General features: G+C 40.4%; 1 protein-coding gene across 6 annotated transcripts in view; it reads left to right on the plus strand.

Moving 5' to 3' along the window:
- LOC141799069 (glutamate receptor-interacting protein 2-like) overlaps positions 1-21,052 on the plus strand; it is a 42,477-nt gene that overhangs the window by 628 nt on the left and 20,797 nt on the right. For 3 of the 6 annotated variants that reach the window (XM_074681139.1, XM_074681136.1, XM_074681133.1), the window contains exons 2-9: positions 8,810-8,890; positions 9,601-9,739; positions 12,741-12,886; positions 16,116-16,199; positions 16,304-16,379; positions 17,001-17,146; positions 18,704-18,851; positions 18,935-19,104. In XM_074681139.1, coding sequence (XP_074537240.1) covers positions 8,810-8,890; positions 9,601-9,739; positions 12,741-12,886; positions 16,116-16,199; positions 16,304-16,379; positions 17,001-17,146; positions 18,704-18,851; positions 18,935-19,104 — 990 coding nt within the window. Of the gene's footprint in view, positions 1-1,720; positions 2,290-8,809; positions 8,891-9,600; positions 9,740-12,740; positions 12,887-16,115; positions 16,200-16,303; positions 16,380-17,000; positions 17,147-18,703; positions 18,852-18,934; positions 19,105-21,052 lie in introns of those variants that run through there. The other 3 variants (XM_074681137.1, XM_074681138.1, XM_074681135.1) reach the window with 3 other exon arrangements.

Here is a 21,052-nt window from a genome sequence, read left to right on the forward strand (position 1 = left end):
GTAGCTCCTACAGTCTTAAATCTAAGTTTTCAATCAACCTTAGATGTGAGCACTGAATTTTTATTGTTATTATTTATCTATTTATCTTTCAATTTTAAATTTTGATCTGCGCTGCCTGACAACTTAATTCCTTAGTTTTGCTTTCCAGTCACCAGTTTGACCGTTGCAACTGAATGCAACCACCATGAGATGGCAGTGTGGTCAGTTTGATAGAAGGCCAGGTTCAGATTCAGGGCATCCTGTTATAAAAGCTTATTATTCCACTCTGTGTCATTACAATGAAGGTCTTTTGAATAAGAATATTGATGAAACATTGGAATAAAACCTAAAGCAGCATAATAGTTCGCACAGACGCATATCAGCTGCTTTTCAGATCCCATAATTCAGCAGTTTTCTCCATTTGTGCAAGTTTGCACGCCAAGGTCACTGTACAAAGTCTGCTGTCTTGATGTAATCATTACATTATCTAACTCGGCATCAATAATCTTGATTGAGGAAGTGCAGAAGAGTCCGTTTTTACTACGCGCAACATCTATTCCCAGTGGTTTTTATCAGTTCAATGCACTGCTCCGTCTTCCACGTCTCTTTATTCTGTCTGAAATTAATTAGTCTCGCTCTGAAAGACTACGCTTGCACACATTGTAAATGGGGTATTAAGGACAAAAGTCTCGGAGGAAATTATCTACCCTGAAGAGCGTTGTGTCCGCTGGAGCAGCTGACTAATTAGGCTCCGTGGAACAGCAGGTTGCAATATGAAAATGTTTGTTTGACACCACTGTATACACATGTCGGATAAGCAGTCAGAGAAAAGAGGATGTGAATTTAAAATGTGTGTTTCTGACTTTAATGTCCATCTTCAACCTGAGTGCTGAGGTTTGTCTGTAGTGACTGAAACACATGAGGCAGAAGAGGCTTAAAGGGGCCATCAGTGAGGCTGGGGAGGCCGTCTGTTGTTGTTGTTGTTGTTTGTGGTGGTGGTGGGTGCAGTGGGGCTCAGAGACAGTCAGGCGTCAAAGTTGGAGTGTGAGACAAATGGTCAGACAGGTGTGTGGTGACAGGTCAGACAGCACGCCCCGATAGAGCCTCTGTGTTTAGGTCCTGACACATTCTCGAGGGACGCACACACGAGATGCGAGACCTTGTCGAACGGGTCACAAGATTTGTGACATTAATATTTGCTCTAGTTGGAGCATCATTCTTGTTTTTCACATGTTTGCCGTGAGATGAGAAATACAGTCTGTCATTATTGCCTTGGGGTTTGACTTTTTATGTATATCAATATACACGTGCTCTCACACAAGCAGCTGTTCAGCACAGGAATGTTGCATATGTGTCCTCCATTCTACACCCATGTGTGTGTCTACATGTGTGGGTGAGACAGAGAGATACTCGCAGTGTGTAGCGCGGGTGCAGTCTCTTATGTGAGAAAAACGTGACACTGGTTGGGGCTCAGTCTGACAATGAATGTGCAGGTGGTGTTAATTGTGCCGGGAGATGATTGTGTGTGTGCAGTTTTGTCGTGTCTAATTTCAGTGTGTGTGTCTGAGAGTGTGGGTGGGTTTGAGGCTGTACAGAATAGGGGTGTTTGACTTGGTGGGAAATGGATAAAGAGTGTGTGCTTGTATGTGTGTTAGTGTATGTGTGTGTGTGTGTGTGTGTGTGAGCTGGGGGAGGGAGTGACTCTCGTGTGTGCCTGCCTCACTGAACCCCTCTGGCAAAGGGAGAGAGAAAGGGAGGCAGAGCAGACACACTCACTCCAGCTCTGTTAGGGAGAGAGCAGGGTTATTTGTGAGCTCATGTGAGCGTATAAACGGGGGATGATAAACCCCTCTGGAAAAGGACGAATGATTAGTAAGAATAGCTTCAAAATGGAACTGCGGCAGGATGGAAAGAAAAGGACATGAACCTTTGCTCTCTCTGCTTTGGATTTTAAAGAAACTCAGAGCTTCATAGATTAAGATTTTTTAGGATTGAGATTATGATTTTGACATCTTTTTGTCAACAAGTTTAGATAGACATTTTCCCCAGGAGCCTTGATTCCTTTTTTTGCTTTCACAAACCGGGGGCAAGGGTTAAGGAAATGTTTTGGAAAGGAAGAGAGGAATGAAGATGTCGTTTTGTCTGAGCGGCTGAGTCTCTCAGGTCGAGTACTCTCACCTCAGCGTAGTGGGAACCACAGCTGTCTGCCCACTACTACAAATCAGCAAAGGTTACTTCCAGAGGAGGGCTGCGCTGTGTAAACTACAGCCATGCTGTGTGGTCTGAGGAGAGACGCCAAGAACAGCATTGGTAAGAGCCTCACACTTTGATCTTTGCAGCTCTGTGTGTAGTATTTATGTCAAGAGGGGGTACAGTGATCACCAAGATCAATTAGTACGCTGTAAAGAGTGGATTATGTCTTCAAATATGTGGTTCATCTGAGGGGCAGCCTCTTCTTCTTTAATCTGTCACCCACACAGCAGAAGTGCAGATTAAAATGCCTATACCATGACTGTGTTTGGGATTTAAATGCTTGTGGAGCTCCACATGCTGTCATGCCATGTGCAACTGGGGCAGATTTAGCAACGTTAACTGGGTCTTGCAGGGCCCAGTTTATAAATAAAGTTTCACATCTGAAAATAGCGGGATGATTTCATTGTCATTGTCAGTGCCACCCTCATATGCAACCTACATTCTGATTGGATTGCATTCAAGGCCCTGGATTAAATAAGGAGATAATTAACTCACCAAATATTCATGGAGAAGCACAGGACTTTATTTTAGCCTGTGCTCCAAGGTCCTTAGAGGAAGCTCATCTGCCAAACCTCTTCCTTGATCCCTTAACTACCCTCCCAGGAGCATGGATTGTTTTTTCCCCCTCTACAATTCTTGTTTCATGGTTGGGGCTGTTTATTAATCAGCTTCATCCTGACTTGGATTTTCGCCGTTGGGGTGAATGACGGTTATTTTAAGCTAGAGGAGGATGACTTGAAGGTACAGTAGTGCCCTGTCACGTGCAGAGCGTGGGGTCTGCGTTACCCAGAGCTAACGTTGCCTTTTGACTGCAATGACAGCTGCTGGACTGTTAGGGACCCTCAGGGGCCCGCGTGGTTACAAGGCTTTTGTCCAGATAAATGTGTTTGTGATGTGTCACTCACGTTGTGTGAGTGCCTTACAGCTACGGGCTGGGATATTTGTGCAGGGATGTGTGTAAATTAGTGTGAAATGCCATATTATGCATATCCTATGTTTGCTACATACATTGCCCTTAAAATGCAAAGTTCTCTTAAGATACCTCTGCAGTTAAGGTCTGAATAACGCAGCTGTGTGCACACCAGGCTGTGTTTTATGTCTTTCTTGTGTTCAGGGCCCCAAGGTTTCCAGTCAGAGGAGGTTTTACAAAGGATCTGTGCCTCTCAGCTGTCTACAGGCTTCATCTTCAGTCAAGCAGATGTGGAAATATGATGTGGACAGGGAGAGGGCTGTAGATTTGATGCCCTCAGAGCACCTGCTTCCCCCAGTTCAGTCTGTACAAATTAGCATACTTTAAAGACAGACTGAACTGGGGGAGTGTCATTTTGTGTTAGATTGGTAAACTGTCAGGCTGAAACCAGAAGTAAATGCCAAAGTGATCCTTGCATAGTTGATGGGGGTTATCTAAGTCCAGTAGTGCCAGACTATACTGCGACATGAATGAAATTCATAGTAGACACAGTAGATTAGTCTGATGTGTTATCTTCACTTTGCAGATATTCAAAGCCTTTTTTGGAGATGTAAACAGAGGGTTAACTAAAACGCCGCCAAGGTGTCAGTGAGCTAGCTTAAAAAGACAATTCAAGTCATATTTTTGAGCCTATATTTTTTGTTAACATTTTTGGTATATTAGCATTATTAAAACCAAATTAGCTCAAAGTAGTTCCCCTTAACCATGAATTACTACATGAACATAACTTATTGGATGGATCTCATTAACACTGAAGAAAACATAAAAGCGATGATTCAACTCAGGAGATAAGGGGGCTCTTCTTTAAGTCCCTATGAGGACTTTCTATCTCATTTTGGAAAAGCCTCATTTTTAGATGTATCCCTGATTGTAATCCACAATTAAAATGAGATTATCTGCACCAAAACAAGTGATTCTGTAATACTTTTTTCTCAGCTTCCCGGTCAGTTCGTCCAGGACCCCATTGTTTTACAGCTTGTAGAAATCCCTATGACACCATCACACCAGCCAACAAAATTCTGCAGAGAAAAGAGATATCTGTGTTTTTCCCCACGGAAAAGGATTTCTTGGTTTATTTTGTAGTTGTGATGGACACTGGAGCTGGACTGTCTGACAGAAAAGGGACAGAAGAGCAGAAGAAAGCTAAACAGTAGAGTGATAGAGCACAGGCTAAAGGCTAAAACACAGGCTAAGCTGTTTGTGATAACATGCATTCCATCTCATAGACTGTATAAAACATCGACATAGCCCCTGCGATGTCACCCGTCTGTTCGTGAAATGAAGCCAATCCACGGACACAGCCACATTCGCTATGATGACAGTTGTGAGTTTTTCTCCCAGCAGCTACAGGGCGCCCGCCGGTCACATGACCTGAGCTGTGCCTCTGATTGGAAAATCAAACAATCCCAATAATTTCTAAACCGCAAAGAAAGAAAAAATTTCCCTGTGCCGATAGTGTTGTCAGCGTTTTAGACCCAAGCCGTTTTTTGAAACAGGCTGTTAATATGCTTTTTAATGCTGTAAAAGTCTGTTTTTATGGTTGGGTGTGTGTGTGACTTCCGGTCTTTCTGCAGCCAGCCTCAAGCGGAGTCTCGATGAACAGTGACTTTAAGCACTTCTGCATAGGCTTCATTTTTACAAACTGCATCAATATAATGAAGAGTGAGGTTATGTTTGCGCGGTAAGGCTGGAGTTGGTAGATTAGCATTGATAGGACATACCTCAAATTTCCATCATACATTACAGAGACATCTCAGAGCACCAGGCTGTGAATAACACTAAATATGGCCGTGTACTAAGCTCTGCGTCAAACTGAGTCTACAAAGCTTGCTTGTTGTCACGTTTCAAACAACACCGCTAGGAAGCTGTTTAACACATTGCGTTGTTGCTATGTATCTGGTAAAAAGTTGTCTTGACCAAAGAAAAATAATGTGTTAAAAAGAAGATCTGCTCTCCATTTGTTAACCTCAAAACAAACACATCTTGTTAAGAGCCATGTCCTCACAACTGTGGGTGCAAGTGCTCATGGGAAATTGAGTCTTTATCTGGAAAAGCATAAAACACTAGCTCCCCTTTAAAAAACTATATTAGGATCAACTTTTAAATCACATCTCATACCAACTTAAAATTGAACAATTCATGTAAGTTTTGGAGTAACACGGCTTTAAAAAGACCCCGTACAACAATCACTTAAGACTTTAATTTAAGATGGCTCCAAGGTGAGGCACAAACATGGTCCCCATGTGATCAGACAACATTGGTTTAGAGTGCTATTTTCAAGCATCAAATAAATAAGAGAATTTGACATCATGGTAATTAGATAACGTTTATACAGACTGCAGTACAACAAAGTATTCAGATTACGTGTAATGTTTTTTTTTTTCCCAAAGAGGTCAGGTTATTTCCCAACATCATATTTAAATTACATATAATTGAAGTACATTACATCAAAGAAACCAAAAATTGTCTTTAAGTTTAATCAGATTCCATGTAACCAGATTACATATAATCAAAGTATTTAACAGCCTGGTGCCAGTCTCATACATGTAAGCAACCACCACAACCACCCCATCACCAGTCATTCAACACCAGCTTTCAAACTAGCAAACTTACACATGTGAGGTAGCACACATAACCATCACACTGCATGCACCCAGCTTCCAGCCAGAGCTGTCCTGAACTCCACAGTACAAATCTCTGACTGGGACTTAAACCTTACACATTTGAGAACTCACCAGCATGCAGTGCTTTTTGCTTACCTTGATTTTTAAATGTCCAGTACACTCCTCTAGTTGACAGTGTGGTCTAAAATCCAGCTGAAAAAGTCAGAAAGGTTTTGGCACCAACAAAGACTAGAACTATGGATCCTTTTGCTAACAGGTTGAAGTGTCAACCAAAACCCCATCAGCTGCCTTGCAGTGCTTTCTTGTAAGGGTTTTGTCTTCCTTCTACTCAACCCGTAGATCGAAATCGGTGGTTGTCACTAAAAAGCCTTAGCTCCACACAGGAAGGCCAGACCTTGATTCAAACCCAGATTCGTTTTGCTGTCAGGCAGCTGCCAAAATTCACACTTACAGTCCATATTGTGTTTTCCTGATTAGTTTTCTTACCCCTAAGATGAAAATCTGCGCTAACCACTACACCAACACCCTGACAGGATCTGAACCCTGAGCAGCCCTGGCATCAGGCAATATCATTACCACCCCACTAAAAGCTGCAAAAAACATAATCAGACTCCAAACGGAAAGTCCAATCCAGGATCTGAACCCTCAACCTTTTGGTGTTAGGCAGCAACACAAAAACAAAATGTTCATTTTAGGACCAACGAGGGCCGGCTTTCTACACTGGGGCCCTGGATGATCAGTCCCACCTTCCCCCTACTACAACACCCATGCCCGGTGAACAGGATTAGAGAGGTGCCAAGTCAAGTTTCCTCATCACTGTGACTGCTGACATGCTTCTTCGGCTGCATTCAGGTTCAAATGGCTGGTGTGCAGTGGCCCTGATAATCTGAGGCTGGCTCTGTACTGTGTCAGACAAGAGTCCCACTTTGGGTAAAAAGAAAAAAGAAAAAGGAATGAAATCCGTCTGCCTCCAGAGCAGACAGAAACGTTTCTCAGCTTTTAGTAGCAGCTGCTGTATTTGACACGGAAGTTTTAATTTTCACTCCATGTCTGGACAGTCCATTAACCACATGCTGCACTGCTGCTCCTTTTGGGGAGTTCTCATTGCTTTAGTGGTCGCAAATATAAAGCTCAAAGCAAGAGCATTGTGTTCACTAATGGTTTTCAAGGGGTCTCTGCCGCAGACGGAGAGGAGCTATTTTAAACTCTAAACCCCTCTATAGGATTGATGTGGAAACAGAGCGAAGCTACTTCTCAGGGAAACATGATTTACTAAATTTGAATTAGCAGAGATAAAAGGAATACAAAAAAATACCAAGATGAAATAAGATAATTGTCCAGCGCAAGTTTGTTTGGCCAAGTGCTCAGATTACATTTATCCATTTATCAATTTTCCTCAAAGAGTTCCTGATCAGAGAGTGACACGGTAAAATACAAAATACAAAAAAATGACTAAAAAAATAAGATTATTAAACGAATTAAACAACAACAACAACAAAAATATCATAGCTTTTCGTGGTGTCACCAACTGAAAAGACAGTGTTCAGATAAATCCTGGGGATGTTGAGTTAACACATTGGGAGCTGAGTCAAGTACTGAGTCCTCAGTGCTCAAGTCTGGATGTTTCACCCAAAAGTGTGTGGGGTTTTTTAAGATGAGGAGAAAACACATTTTGTACATTAACAACATTGGATTCTTCTTTTAATACAGAGAAGCTCTTATTGATTCTGCTGAGGATTGATACCGGCACGTGTGATTAACTTAAACTACCAACTAGTGATCGGAGTTTTAGCAGACAAAACAGTTTGGACTCGGTAGTTGATTGATTCTTTATTATTGCTAATTATATTTATGTTATTGTAACCCAAGGCCCAGTAATTTTAGCATCTCTGGCAAAGGCAAACGCACACTGCATAGAGCCTCTTCAGGCATCCTGGAGCTCTCGCTAAACAAGACAGCACTTAAACTTGCAGGAGGGCATATATAAGTGCCAGACCTTCCTCCAAACTTAAGTTAAAATCCTAAAAGGGGTAAAAACAATCTCAAAATAAAACATAAGATTCTTGTTGACTTTAAAGTCAGAATTCAAAGACTGAAAATCAAAAATCAGACTTTTTTTTTAAAGATTTCTGAAGATAAAGCAGAAATCTTAAAAAATAAAATGTCAGAAATGTCCGTCCATATATGCCTAATCTGCCCCTCAACCTTTTTGCAGTCTATTAAAACATTTTTGAGATAGAATTCTTTTTCTACCACTTAATTTCTCTGTGAGGACTTTCTTATTGATCTTGAAAAAGTCTTGCTTCTAGATATGCCTGAGTGTAATCCACAACTTAATTACCTTGTTGCTTTGCGTCCAGTACAAAGTTGCCTTAAACAAAGAAAAGTAGCATTAAAAAAGAATCATTCTTCAGTCATTTGCTTCAAACAAATGGACACCTTCCTCTCAACAGTGGGCCCAAGTGCTCATGGGAAACCTTGTTTTTATCTGGGAAAAACACTGGCTTTCCCAGACAGTCGTCACAGCCCCTTTCAGAAGTTAGAGTTTTCCTATCTTTTAAATCCTAATGCAGTCAAAGCATAAGTTAGAATACAAGTCTGAGTCATTGGTGCTGGAGTCCAAATCAAGTCAGGAGACCCAAAATTTAGGACCTGAGTCAGAATGGAGTACAAGTCCTGGCAGGAGTACTACAATGCTGTGTCATGGCACGTTATGTATAACTTGAGACAAGCTGAATGACTAAATGATAATGATTTACAGAATGCGTTATGACTTTAAATAAGAGTTTGAGAACTCTGCAGTGATGTGTGAGTAAAGTTCTGTTGTATAAAGTGAAATTGACCACTATGTAAGTAATTGAGTGCAGCTGTTGTTGTGAGCAGTAGATGCTTGTGTTCATTTTGCCTTCTGCTGCAGAGCCTCTCCTCATGTCACCACAAAGCTTTCAAACAGCACCTCCATGCCTCTCTGCTGTCTCCTCAGATGAAGGACCGTACTCAAAGGGGAGTAAGGAATCCGGGACAACTGACCAATCGCATTCGTCCCAGAGACGCAGCTTTTCAGGTACAATTCAGTCAGAGATGACTGCATTTCATGTGCCTTACTTTCTCTTTTCTGATTCATGACGCTCACCTCAAACAGAGGAGTCGTGCCAGTTTTGACTGTGGATTTTTTGTGTACTGTTTTCGCTTGTTGCACTGTTTTAAATGCTTAGATAAGGTAAAAAACTGCTGGTGTGGCGTACCTGTCATTTGTACTAAACCACACTTCTACTTCAGGAAGGAGGATGTAACAGCACAGCACAATGTGCTCCACAAGACAGAATGAGTCCTCTGGTGACACTTTCAAACTACACATCCAACAGGGTCAAACTCATTTTCATTCACAATTAGGAACACAATCAGATTTCTATTTAGGAACTGATGAGCGAGCTGTAATTTTCAATGAGCGTCTTTTTTGTGTTAATGCATTGAATGTCTTTCTATTATGAGTATTACTGTGGTGTTAATAAAACAGACTCCCATTTCCTGATCCTCTTTGAACCTGTCACAAAGATTCACTCAGATTGAGAGATTTAAAGGAACAAGGAAAAGACAGGACAGCTCGAGAATAAAGTATGTGGTCGTGTGTCAGAGAGCATCTCTGTGAGACATTCCAAAAGGGAAGAAGGAAAAAAAGAAAGAAAAGAGTCTTTGGTTGCCTTTCGGACAGGGTGATTCTGTCAAGCAGACGCTAATGCTGACTGGATCTGTGCCTGTGTGTGTCTCCGTCAGCAGACGAGTACAGAGGAGTGACCACAGTGGACCTGATGAAAAGGGAAGGCAGCAGCCTTGGCCTCACTATATCCGGAGGGTCTGATAAGGACGGCAAGCCCAGGGTGTCAAACCTCCGGCCAGGTGGGCTAGCTGCCAGGTGAGATCTTTGCTCTGTGATGTGGTTAAAACCTGGCAACCACAGCAAGATGTCGTGATGTGTTACCCTGCAGTGTCAGACCCAGACTGCCCTGAATGCAGGACTGTAGACATGTTTGATCAGCTTAATGCCGTCACAATTAGCAATCCCCTTACATCAAAGTCCTCAAGGAAGCATTTAGCATGGGTCCATAAATTCAAATTCAGATGTTGATTTTGTTTGTTTCATGCTTAATTTACTGCAAGATGGTAATTAGTTAATGCAAAATGTTTTTGAGCTTGTTTTTGAGTTCAGAGATAGCTTAATTAACATGAGATTAAACCAATTTCCCTCAACGTCAACAGCATTAAACTCATTTTCTCCAACATCAACCACATGAAAGTAAAATATAGTGGATGACTCATATTTAGAGATGAACAAGCAGCATGTGTGACACATACTCACACACATATACGCAGATTTGTGGGAATGACGCAGCCCCCGCTGAAAACGCCTCAGCCAAACATCGCTTGTCAAGTCCAGGGAGGTTTAAAGACGGACACTGTGCTAATTCTTCCAAGCAGCTTGTCCTCCCACAACTGTGTGCATGCGTGTGTGGAAGTGCTGGCTAATTTACGGGGTGGAGAGACACTCATGCAGGCAGGAGAGGGACTGGCAGTGGCATTGTGTGATGAGACTGGACCTGATGACAGGCCGCTCGGCTCTGCTGGTTAAGACGTCTATCTCTGTCTGCTGTCAGCGCTGATTGGCAGTAGCCCAAAGGTGAGAGGGTGAGCTGGGCAGAACTTTTCTTTGATTAATTCGCTCTCCACTGAGCGACATGTTGACTCAGAGTGCCATGTGTGAGACAGTCATCCCAGGATCCACTCTTAATGTTTGTCAACACACTGCAAACAGAGGAGAGTCATATTCAAATCACCTCTAATGGCAATTTGGCAAATTAATGACTACAAGTGTAAACGTTCACATTAGACACACTTTTCATTTCCACTTCTTTCACACTGCAGCAAATTAAAATCTGCAAAACAGACCATACTACTTAAAAACACAATGACAATGTCTTTAACCTCTTGAGACCTGAGCTTTTGTATCGTGTGCACTTCTTTATTCACCCTGCTATTTGGGATAAGTAAGACCTAATAAGTATAAAACTAAACTTAGTCATTGTACAGGAAGTTTGATTATTTGTGTAATGGCTTCTCTATTAGTTGTTTGTTAGTGTTATTGTACTTAAGTTCCTTGTTTTTTTTTCACTTAAATAGGTGTAATGTTGTGATTCCATCAAAAGATGATTTGGGCAGTGTCTCTTTATGTATCTCATAGGTCAAAGTTTTAAAAAATGAAGTATCCTGGGTCTGAGAGGCAGAAATGTAATGTCAGCATGTGCAGAGGCTGGGTCTTAAGAGGTTAATTTCGGCATCTCATCGTATTTGTGCTGTTATCACTAAAAGATGTGAGCTATGTGGCAGGCACAACAGGCCTCATTGACTTATAACTGTGTAGCAATGTCCTTACTCTGTGCACAAAATAAGTGCGCATGCAAAATAACTGTGCGTACATGACACGTACGTGACACGTGCGTACCAGCCCTTTTTGTTAGGCCACCTAGCATAAATTAGTGAACCAGAATAGTTCTAACATGACTGGCACTTCATCAAAAATATAACATTTTAATATGTATATTGTCATACTTTGAATTGTAAACTAAGGATTTCATTTAAGATTCAATATTATAAGTAAAATGGTAAAAAGACGTCAATTTCATGGATATTCAATACATTTTTTCCAATTCACAATTTTACTACTAAATTCCATTAAAGGGTTTTTTTCCTCTTCAAAAGTAGGTTAAATATGTCATTCATTTAGTTAATAGAGTATGTGTTAACATTTTCTGAGAACATTGGTTGTCATCATCTGTGGGTAGGCATGGTCTGTTCGCACAGAAAGAATTAATTCGAGTAAGAAAATATTGATTAATCCCAGATTTGTGCTAAAAACATTAATTTATAATAATAATAATAATAATAATAATAATAATAATAATAATTATAATTATTATTATTATTATTATTATAAATTAATGTTTTTCATTTAATTTATAAAGCCAATTTAATCCAATGAGCTTAAACTGCTACAACTTCATAAAAACAGAGAATAAGAAATTTAAAAAGATACAAAGATATAAAGGGGGCATTAAGACAGTTTACAAGAAAAGAGCAAGTAAAAACAAATTAAAAACATCCTAGAACTGGAAATCTTAAAAGCATCAAAGTTTGCTAACAGCTTTGCAAAAAAAATGTTTTTGGCCCCTTTTTTAAAAACAGTTAGTAGATTTTGTTACTTTTAGGGTGTCAGGGAGGGCATTACAGAGATGTGCGGCAGCGGCACAGAAAACCTTTAACCTATAGTCATCCTCACCCCGTTCCGGGGTGTATGGAGGAGGTTTGAGTGGCTGGAGCGTGTTGCGATCTGTGGATCTAGGAGTTCTTTGAGGTATGCAATGTTTCAGCACATATTTGTGCATACACAGTTAGTGAATGAGGCACAATGTGCTAAAAGTAGCTAAAAAGTTCTTGAAACTGAAACCCTGTAAGAAGTTTTTCACTCGTTCAAAAAATCAGCTACAGATTATAATTCACATAAATATGCAACTGAATAGCAACCTTTAACCCTTTTAATGACAAAGAATCTCAAAAAGTGATTCATGTTTAAAGAAGAATGAAGTTTTTACTACTATGTGCAAGACAAAATCAGAAAAGAAAACAGAGACACTGCTTTGTCTATAGATGCCAAATTTGATTTAAAACAAAAGTTTTTCACAGGAGCTTCAAATCTCAAAGACAGGAAGACTTTTTGATAATATTCTCTGGATACATTTCTGTAAACAGCATTCATCACATCATAGATATCAGTGGTTTGAATGTGTTCAAAACTGGCCGCCATTTCACCAAACGTTAATTTTGTTGACTGTATACTACCTCCCTGTCCATGCTTCCCACAGGAGTGACCAGCTGAATGTAGGAGACTACATCAAGTCAGTAAACGGCATTAACCTGTCAAAGCTTCGCCATGATGAGATTATCAGCCTGCTGAAGAACATCGGGGAGCGAGTTGTGCTGGAGGTGGAATATGAGCTGCCTCCGTTCGGTGAGTGAACTCCTGCAAGAGGATTATTCTGCCTGATAGACAAAAAAAACGAGCTCTGACATCTGAAGAAAGTGCTGTCATCAAACAAAGTCAAAGTTGCATTCCACCAAGAATCAGCATGACAGTAAAATATGAGTGGCACTCATTGGGCAGTGCTATCTGCCAGTTAAATCAGAGCAGAGACGTTTATAAGTCCAGACAGCATCAGCACATCTCAATCTGCAGCTTCTTATCGGTAATAGGAATCAGTTTGTGACAGTGGAACCTGGATTTCACCTGGAGAGATGAGTGCACTCAGCTTTTGGAGTGGCTGTGACATACACCTAAAAGTTGACTCAAACATATCTGGACACTATTTATGGGGATAAAAGTGAATTCATGTAAATTAAATCTTAAAGCACTGCGTAACATGGCCCATCTGCCAGAACAAACAAATCACTAGGTTTCAGATTCATCAGGGCCAGGCTGCCAAATACATCTCTGATCCCAAACTTTTAATCACTTCTGAAAAGTTTTGAAAGGCACTATGCAAATCAAACTTTTAACATGTCATCTTCTTGAGTAATGGAGCTCTTATTGCATAAACATCTGATCAAAATTTAGCTGAACGAGGTTCAGTGTATGAGATTTCTGTATGAGAGCCTGTTGGTTCTGGTCTTGATCCACCTATAGCGCCTCCCAGAGGACCGCAGGTCAAAGAGGTCAGAGCCAGGGATCTCCTCTTCATGCCACCAGCGTTAAAAGTCATCAAGACCATCAAGGTTAAATTCTCATTAGGGAATAAAACTTTCTTCCACCTTTCAATGTCCCATGTTTGGTGCTCTCTTGCAAAGTCCAAACAAGCACTTTTTTTTTTGGTGTTGAAGGAAACGAGGCCTTTGAAGAAGTTTTTTGTTCTCAAACCCCTTTTCTCGCAGATGCTGTCTGAGGGTAATCAGGCTGCAGTTGGCACCAGTCACGACTTCATCCCCCTTCTGCCTGAATTGATTTCCAACTATGTGAAAAAAATGCTTTTGTGCGTTTTTGCATTCTTACAGATGCTAAATTGAGTGGAGATTGTACATTTGAATAAAGCACATATAATGGTTATAAATAAGTTATATTTTATTTAATAAGTTCACCCTCTGAACGATATATTGCGAGTCATCTCAACTGCATTAATACCTAACAGGGTATGTCACAAATTCGCACGAACCATCATCAAGTGGTTAATTCTGGCTGAGAATCGCCGTATGTCTTGACAGACAGACATCCTGTGATTCAGCGCTAGTGAAATTTTTTGGGGTCTACCACTTAACTTTTTTGTTTCATACCCCCTGGGATCTTTATTGCAATTCTAAATAAGTGTCTTATGACGTGCAACGCCGTTTTTCAAGAGGCCTTGCTTATGCAACCCAACAATCCAACCATGTTCAGACAGAGACTTTGGTCTTAGACTTTGGATCAGCTGACGAACAGCCTGTTTCACTTTGATTGTTGATTTCAATACATTGTTTACTTTTGTCTCTCTCTTATTTATTCTTTTTGCATTTTGAAGCTGTATATAGAGTGGACTGTGTGGCTCTGCCATTTATCATTGTACAGTTTTGAAGCCAAAATACCGCAGTCACAGGCGCAGCCATTGGTAGCAGTTTTGCAGCCAGAGTCTGTACAGTAGAGGCTGTGAAGGATTCTGGGAGAATCTGAGTGGAGCTGGGTGACAAAAATAATATTTTTTTTCTCATTAAAGAGTCTAATCTCTTCTTGACTATGACATGCACAAGAACAGCAGCTGTCAATCATTGTTAAACGTGACGTAAAACCTCTTTTTTAACCTCTAACAATGGAAAAAAAAACTTTTCAGAAAAAAGGGGACTTGAATACAAGGCAGCCGAATAATATCTTCAAATCACCACAGCAAACAGATGTGAGAAACATTTCTATAAGATGTATTATTTTTCTAAAGTTTAACCACAGCCGATCTGGAATGACTGGAAAGCCAGATCTTTTTACCTGTACTGCAGCCAGTCACCAGGGGGAGCAGTTTCACTTCGAAGCGAGCAAGATGACGTCCATTTGTTTTCAGTCAATGGAAGGGACAGATACTTGAAGGGTTCACTTTCCTCTCACAGAGTACAGCTCATCTGCTTCAGATCAGGTAACGCTTAGTGTGAGAGATCAATTCAGGCAAAAGCAACATAAACTGACCAATCATAAGTGATAAAAGCCCAGCACATCAGTTTCACTCATGTGACTATTTGTATGATTTATTATTCTTTTTACTGACAGTCTACAGCAGAACTGATTGAAGGCCAACAGTCTTACACTGTTGCTGTTCTAAAAAATAAAATGTGGCCCACTCATATCTATAAACCATGTTTTTTTTTAGTAAGGCTCACCCTACGCTCAGTGGCATAAGACTGTTTTTGGAGCGATGCATCAATTTTATGGATTACACAGATTAAATTACACTCTGATCTACTCGTGCTCTAAAGATGGAGCAGTGATATTATGAGCCTTGATTTGCACATTAACACAGTCAGAGATTTTTGCCATCTGTTCCGCTTGCAGCTGTGTCGCTTTTGGACAAATCATATATTTGCAATGTCATATTTTTCTATCTTATTCTTTGCTTTATGCTGATATGAATATGTTGCTCTGCTGCCTGTGGAATTGTGCACATATTTCCTCGCTGTGTGATGACTTTTGTTGGCTTAGGAAAGCCAGAAAAACAAAGACTGTATCCTGGCTATTTTAAAGCTGCCTCTTTGTACAGGCCTCAGGGTCCCAAAGAGTCACGTTGAGGTCACTGCAGCTCTAGACGGCTCAGCTTCAAATTTAAACATGTCTTCAGCCTGGACTCCTATCAGATATGAAGCCATTCGTTTGTTTTTATGTGTTATTTAGGGGAATTTAGTTCACTCCCAGATCAAAAAAGTCATCTTTGATAGAGCACTGAATCATTTGTTTACAGGAAAAAGTATATCTGGAGGTTTATATAAAAGGGAGCTATGTAAGAGATATTTCAAAAATGCTGGTTCAACAAAAGCTGTTTTTTAAAATACATGCACAAGTGTAATTCAGGTCAGCTTCGGAGTCTTAAAGTTATCATTAATAAACATCTATTTCCTGTTATAACCTCAACATTTAGGCTGCTTTTATTTTGTAAATCACCAAATCAATACATACCGGGTTTAATCAATCTTGTGATTAAGTGATAATATTTTGAATCTGTTTTCTTTCCCTTTAGTCCAAACCCCATCAGGGGTCATAACCAAAACCATCGAGGTGTGTTTACACAAGGAAGGGAACAGCTTTGGCTTCGTGATGAGAGGTAGATGCTGGTCTTTGTGAGAATCTTTAAAGGAGAAATATATGGATAGAGGTTGTTTTTGCACTGATTTATTCTGTTTTTCTTTTTCTCCTGCATTTTTTAAGGAGGCTTTCACGAGGATTGGCGCAGGTCTCGTCCACTGGTGGTGACCTATGTGAGGCCCGGAGGTCCTGCTGACAGGTGAGAACACGGATAGACGTTTGTGTGTTTACAAGTGCTGCTATTTTTGTCTCTTGTATGTCCTGATTGTGCATGAATGAGCCTATTCAAATGGCCGCGTATGTGCATGCATGTGTGTCTCTGTATTGTGAATGAAGATGTATGGCTTAATGGATGTGTTTTTCATGATTGCCTTATCTTTGTGAGCAAATATTATCAAATTAGAATATTAAGGATTACACTTTAAAACGACTAAAAAATCAGGTTCAATGTGATAAATTTCACGTGTATGTTACTTCTGTTGCATCAGCCTACGCTCAGCATGAAATTGTGACTGTGACACATTCTGTTGAGTGTATTTTATCTTCAAAGCAGAAAGGGCACTGCTCATCCTGAGGCTAATGCAACATTGCACTTTTCTGACAAAAAAAACCTCAAAGCGCCAAAACACTGAGGCAAACGTAATTCACCATCAAAGACTTTTACCGCCGTTTATCTCGCTTATCCTCCATCTCACCTGGGAGCGAACATTCATGTGGAACTGTTTAATGATTTACTGTGACTGCAGCTTAAACGCTTTTATGAGCATCTTGTACAGGTCGCTTTATTCTGTCTCCCCTCCTGCTTCCTGTGTCTCTCCAGAGAGGGCACTTTGAAAGCTGGAGACCGGGTTTTGAATATAGACGGGATGCCTTTAAACAGAGAGAAGCACGCCGACGCCCTGACCATGCTGATGCAGAGCGGCCAGGAAGCTCTGTTCCTGATCGAGTATGACGTCTCTGTCATGGGTGAGCACACACACGCAGGGAATATGTGGAAGCACGGCTGGGTAGCGTTGCTCTGAGGGTAAATAATGTGGCTGTTCTCACTGTGTGGATGTGACGGAGGGTGTGCTTGAGACGCCACTAGGGGAGTCACAGCGGCCCGTACAGTTCAGTCAGGACAGGATAGATGGGTAACATCCAGAGTATTATTCATCTCTCTCATCACTGTTGCCATGGCGAGTTTAATTCCAGTATTTCCAAAACAGTTCTCCCTCATCTTTACCTGAGTCAATTTTTTTTTTTTTACTTTGAGAAAATCAATTAAGATAAAACATTCTTCTTTGTATGTTGCTATCACAGTGAATTAGTGTATCAAAGGGACCCTGCAGTAATAAGAATCACTTTTATACTAGTTTTGTTATCCACGAGATGCAGATTTCAAGAGCAATCATCTTAGAGGAAGCACTACACGCCAAGACATCACACTCCAAAACAACTGCATCCTAAATTTCCCAGAATGCAAGCAGCTGTTTTTGTCAGAACCTCACCTCCCCAGGTACATCACTAATGTGTGTAGGAAGTCTGAGCAGTCATCAGCTGGAGCACTTCATCAAATATTTATTTAGAACAAAGCAACAAATTTAATAAATCGGTTGATTTCACAAAGCTTTGGCAAGATTTTTTGAATATTGACACTCTTTTCTTCATACAGCAGTCTTTTTTTGTCTCATGTGGAGGATAACACTTTCAAACAAGTGTTTTTGCTTTTACCTGTCTTTGTAAAGGGAGACAGGAAATGTGGGAGGAGAGCGGCACATCAAAAAACCAAAACTGGGAGTTGAACCTTGCCTTAAAATAGATTTGATTCTCTTGAAACGCCAAAAGTCAGCCTGACCTAGTGTTGGTGTTTTATTTTCTGTGCACAAATAGTGAGTGAAATGTTGAAGCAATATCACTCCAGGTTAGGTCTCCCGAAGATCACAAACTCTGCCCCTCTCTGTGTGAAAAGGGGCAGGTCTCCAAGGACTTTTGACACAAATTCACTCTCCGCATGTCAGAGTTCAGGACTCAGGGCTTCTGACAGTCACGTGAACCGGCGCTCAGGTTCATAATTTTCAGACAAATGTATTCAACTGGCTGAAATCTTGGGAAAGAGTCACTGAAATTATGGTCTACAAAATATGGCCTTCTAAGCACTTCTGACTTTTCTGTTGCTGCATTTTGATGGGATTTTTCTCCCCTAATGCATAATATTTTTAAGGAAGCAGTCTGCAGTCTTGGTGTGATAAATGCTAAGAGTGTTGAACCTTTATCATGAAAGAGCTCGCAGTAAAATGCATTTATAACTGTTACCAACTGAAGCTAAAGACTGGATTATGTTGTGCTTGAAAGGTTAGTGTGAAGTGCAACATTTGTCAGCATTTCACACATTCATACAGATAATGTATGCATAGCAGAAGCCTGTATAGGAGAGTTTTTATTCCTGCTAAGGAATGAAAAGATGTATTATTTTTGCCTGCTCTATACATCCAGTGATCTTGTCAGCCTTCATCATATCTGTTTGGGTTTGATCTGTTTCAGAGGCGGTGCAGCAAGCCTCAGGCCCTCTGCTGGTGGAGATAGTAAAAGGTCCCTCAGCCAGCCTGGGAATCAGCCTCACCACTACGCTCTACAGGAGCAAACAAGTTATCATCATTGACAAGATCAAGCCAGCCAGTGTGGTGGAAAGGTATAAACATCCTTAAGCATTTTTTTTCCTATCTCTTTGATTTTGTCCTCCTGACACCCTAAGCCTCTGTGTCACCTCCTCAGATGTGGAGCACTGCATGTCGGAGACATCATTCTGTGCATAGACGGGACCAGCACGGAGCACTGCTCTCTGATGGAGGCCACGCAGCTGCTCGCGAACAGCTCCGACATCGTAAAACTAGAGATTCTCCCAGCCAGTCAGAGCAGACTTCCTGTCAGGCCACAAGACACAGGTACGTCCTCCTGGTGACGCAAACAATGAGACAGATCTCTGTGAGACAAAAAAAGGTAACCGGGAGGTGAGAATCAGCAGACAAAGGAGTGGTTACAAGCAAAGCAAGTGACAAATGTTCCCAGGAATTGTTAAAAGCTGCACCAAAATAATTTTTGTGGGATACTCAATTGAAAAATGTCGCTCAAGCTGAGGTCTTGATCTCATCACTAAAGTTCAAATGTTCCTTTAACAGTAACAAAGCCCAGAATACAGCTTTGAAACTTCAGATGCAGTTGACATTTGATATTTAAAGCAACTTAACCAGAATTACAACTGTGGGATGACTATTCAGACCTATTTAATGATTTTGTCCCATAGAGACCTGAAAATTTGAGCATTTTAAGTGAGTGCCGACTACTGTGCTGCTGGTTATGGTTTAATACAAACTGAGTACAGAGTAAAAAAAACTGAAGATGATTTGACTTTTAACTTCCAAGAGATACTGATAAACACTGCAAGATGCCTCTACATTCCATTACTAAAGCTTCACTAGTTGGTTTCACCATTGGTTGGTACATTGGTCTTGCAGCTGATGTAATCTTTTTTTTCCACAAAGCTTACCTGTGAGTCCAACCTCTTTTCCAACCTCTTTTCTTCTTAACTTTTTTGTAAGCATATAAAAAAAATGGGCACATCCTGACAATTCAGTAACTAATAAAAAAAAGACTGTCAGAGGGAGCATCACATAGGGCTGGGATGATATTCTATTCTCGAGATTCGATTGTATTACTGTTTTTGGGGTGTCGATTTAAATTGCAATTCTTCGATATTTATGATTTTTAGTTTGCTTTTTTTCAACACCAGACCATGTGAAAAAGATAAATGATGATAATGCCCACAGACTATCAGGAGACATATTTTCCCATAAAGTAAACGTCACGTGAGCCAGAGAGAAACATTTCACCCTCTGCCGGAGAAAAGTGGTAACTTTTTTCAAATCCAATTTATAATCAAAGACTGAAATGAAGAATTTGAATTTGGAAAAAAAAATCATTTTTTTGACAAAAAATCCCAATTTTGATATTGTCAAACACAAAATCCTGATACGTATTGTTTTTCAATTTTTTCTCCCGCCCCAGCATTATATAAAAACCAATCAGTGGTGAAGATACAGTAACATTACTTCAATAAATACGTTGAATAAAATATAATAAAAATGTAATGCAGGGAAAGAGAACATTTATAATATTTAATAGAAAAATTCAGAAGTAATGATCTATTATTGTGCTTTGGTCCTCTTTATGAGCATACTAACAACCCCTACAAACTACAAAGCTAAGGTTCCAAGCAGTTGGGGGGTACGGTACCTTGCACAAGGGCACCTCAACAGTGCTCAGGAATTTATGCTGACATCACACAAGCTATCAGTCCAAATCCCAATTTTGGTCCATGCCAGGACTTGAACCAGCAACCCCCAAGTTACAAACCCCCAAACCCCCCATGGATTGAGCTACTGCCACCATTTCCAATATAACCTCCACTGATGATAGGCTTCAAAACTCCTTTTCAGAAACAGACAGGTGATGTCATGGAGACCACGTCCAACATTATATTATACAGTCAATGGTAAGGTGCAGAGTCCTCACTGGATGGACTGTAAGACTGATTACTGTTTACGACTTAATTTGGTGCAGGTCTTTTTTCACTGTCTCACCATAATTTCTGTCTCTCTCTCAAGCTGTCCTACCACAATAATAATAATATGCTGCTAATTTTAATGTCCTGGAGGTGAAAACATCTCTAAGAAATTATTTCCTTTAAATTTTTTCTTGTGGGCAGTTTCAGGTAAAAGAGAAAAAATGAAAGATCCGTTTAAGAAATAGACCAAAATTGTAGCTGTTCAAAACTTGTTTAAAAATACTAAAATGAGTTTCCAAAGGACCAATATTTACGAATATTCACAACAT

Source organism: Halichoeres trimaculatus, unplaced genomic scaffold (genome assembly GCF_033239565.1).
Source record: "Halichoeres trimaculatus isolate MK-OKI-2021-1 unplaced genomic scaffold, fHalTri1.1 fHalTri1_scaffold_11, whole genome shotgun sequence".
Taxonomy (NCBI): domain Eukaryota; kingdom Metazoa; phylum Chordata; class Actinopteri; order Labriformes; family Labridae; genus Halichoeres; species Halichoeres trimaculatus.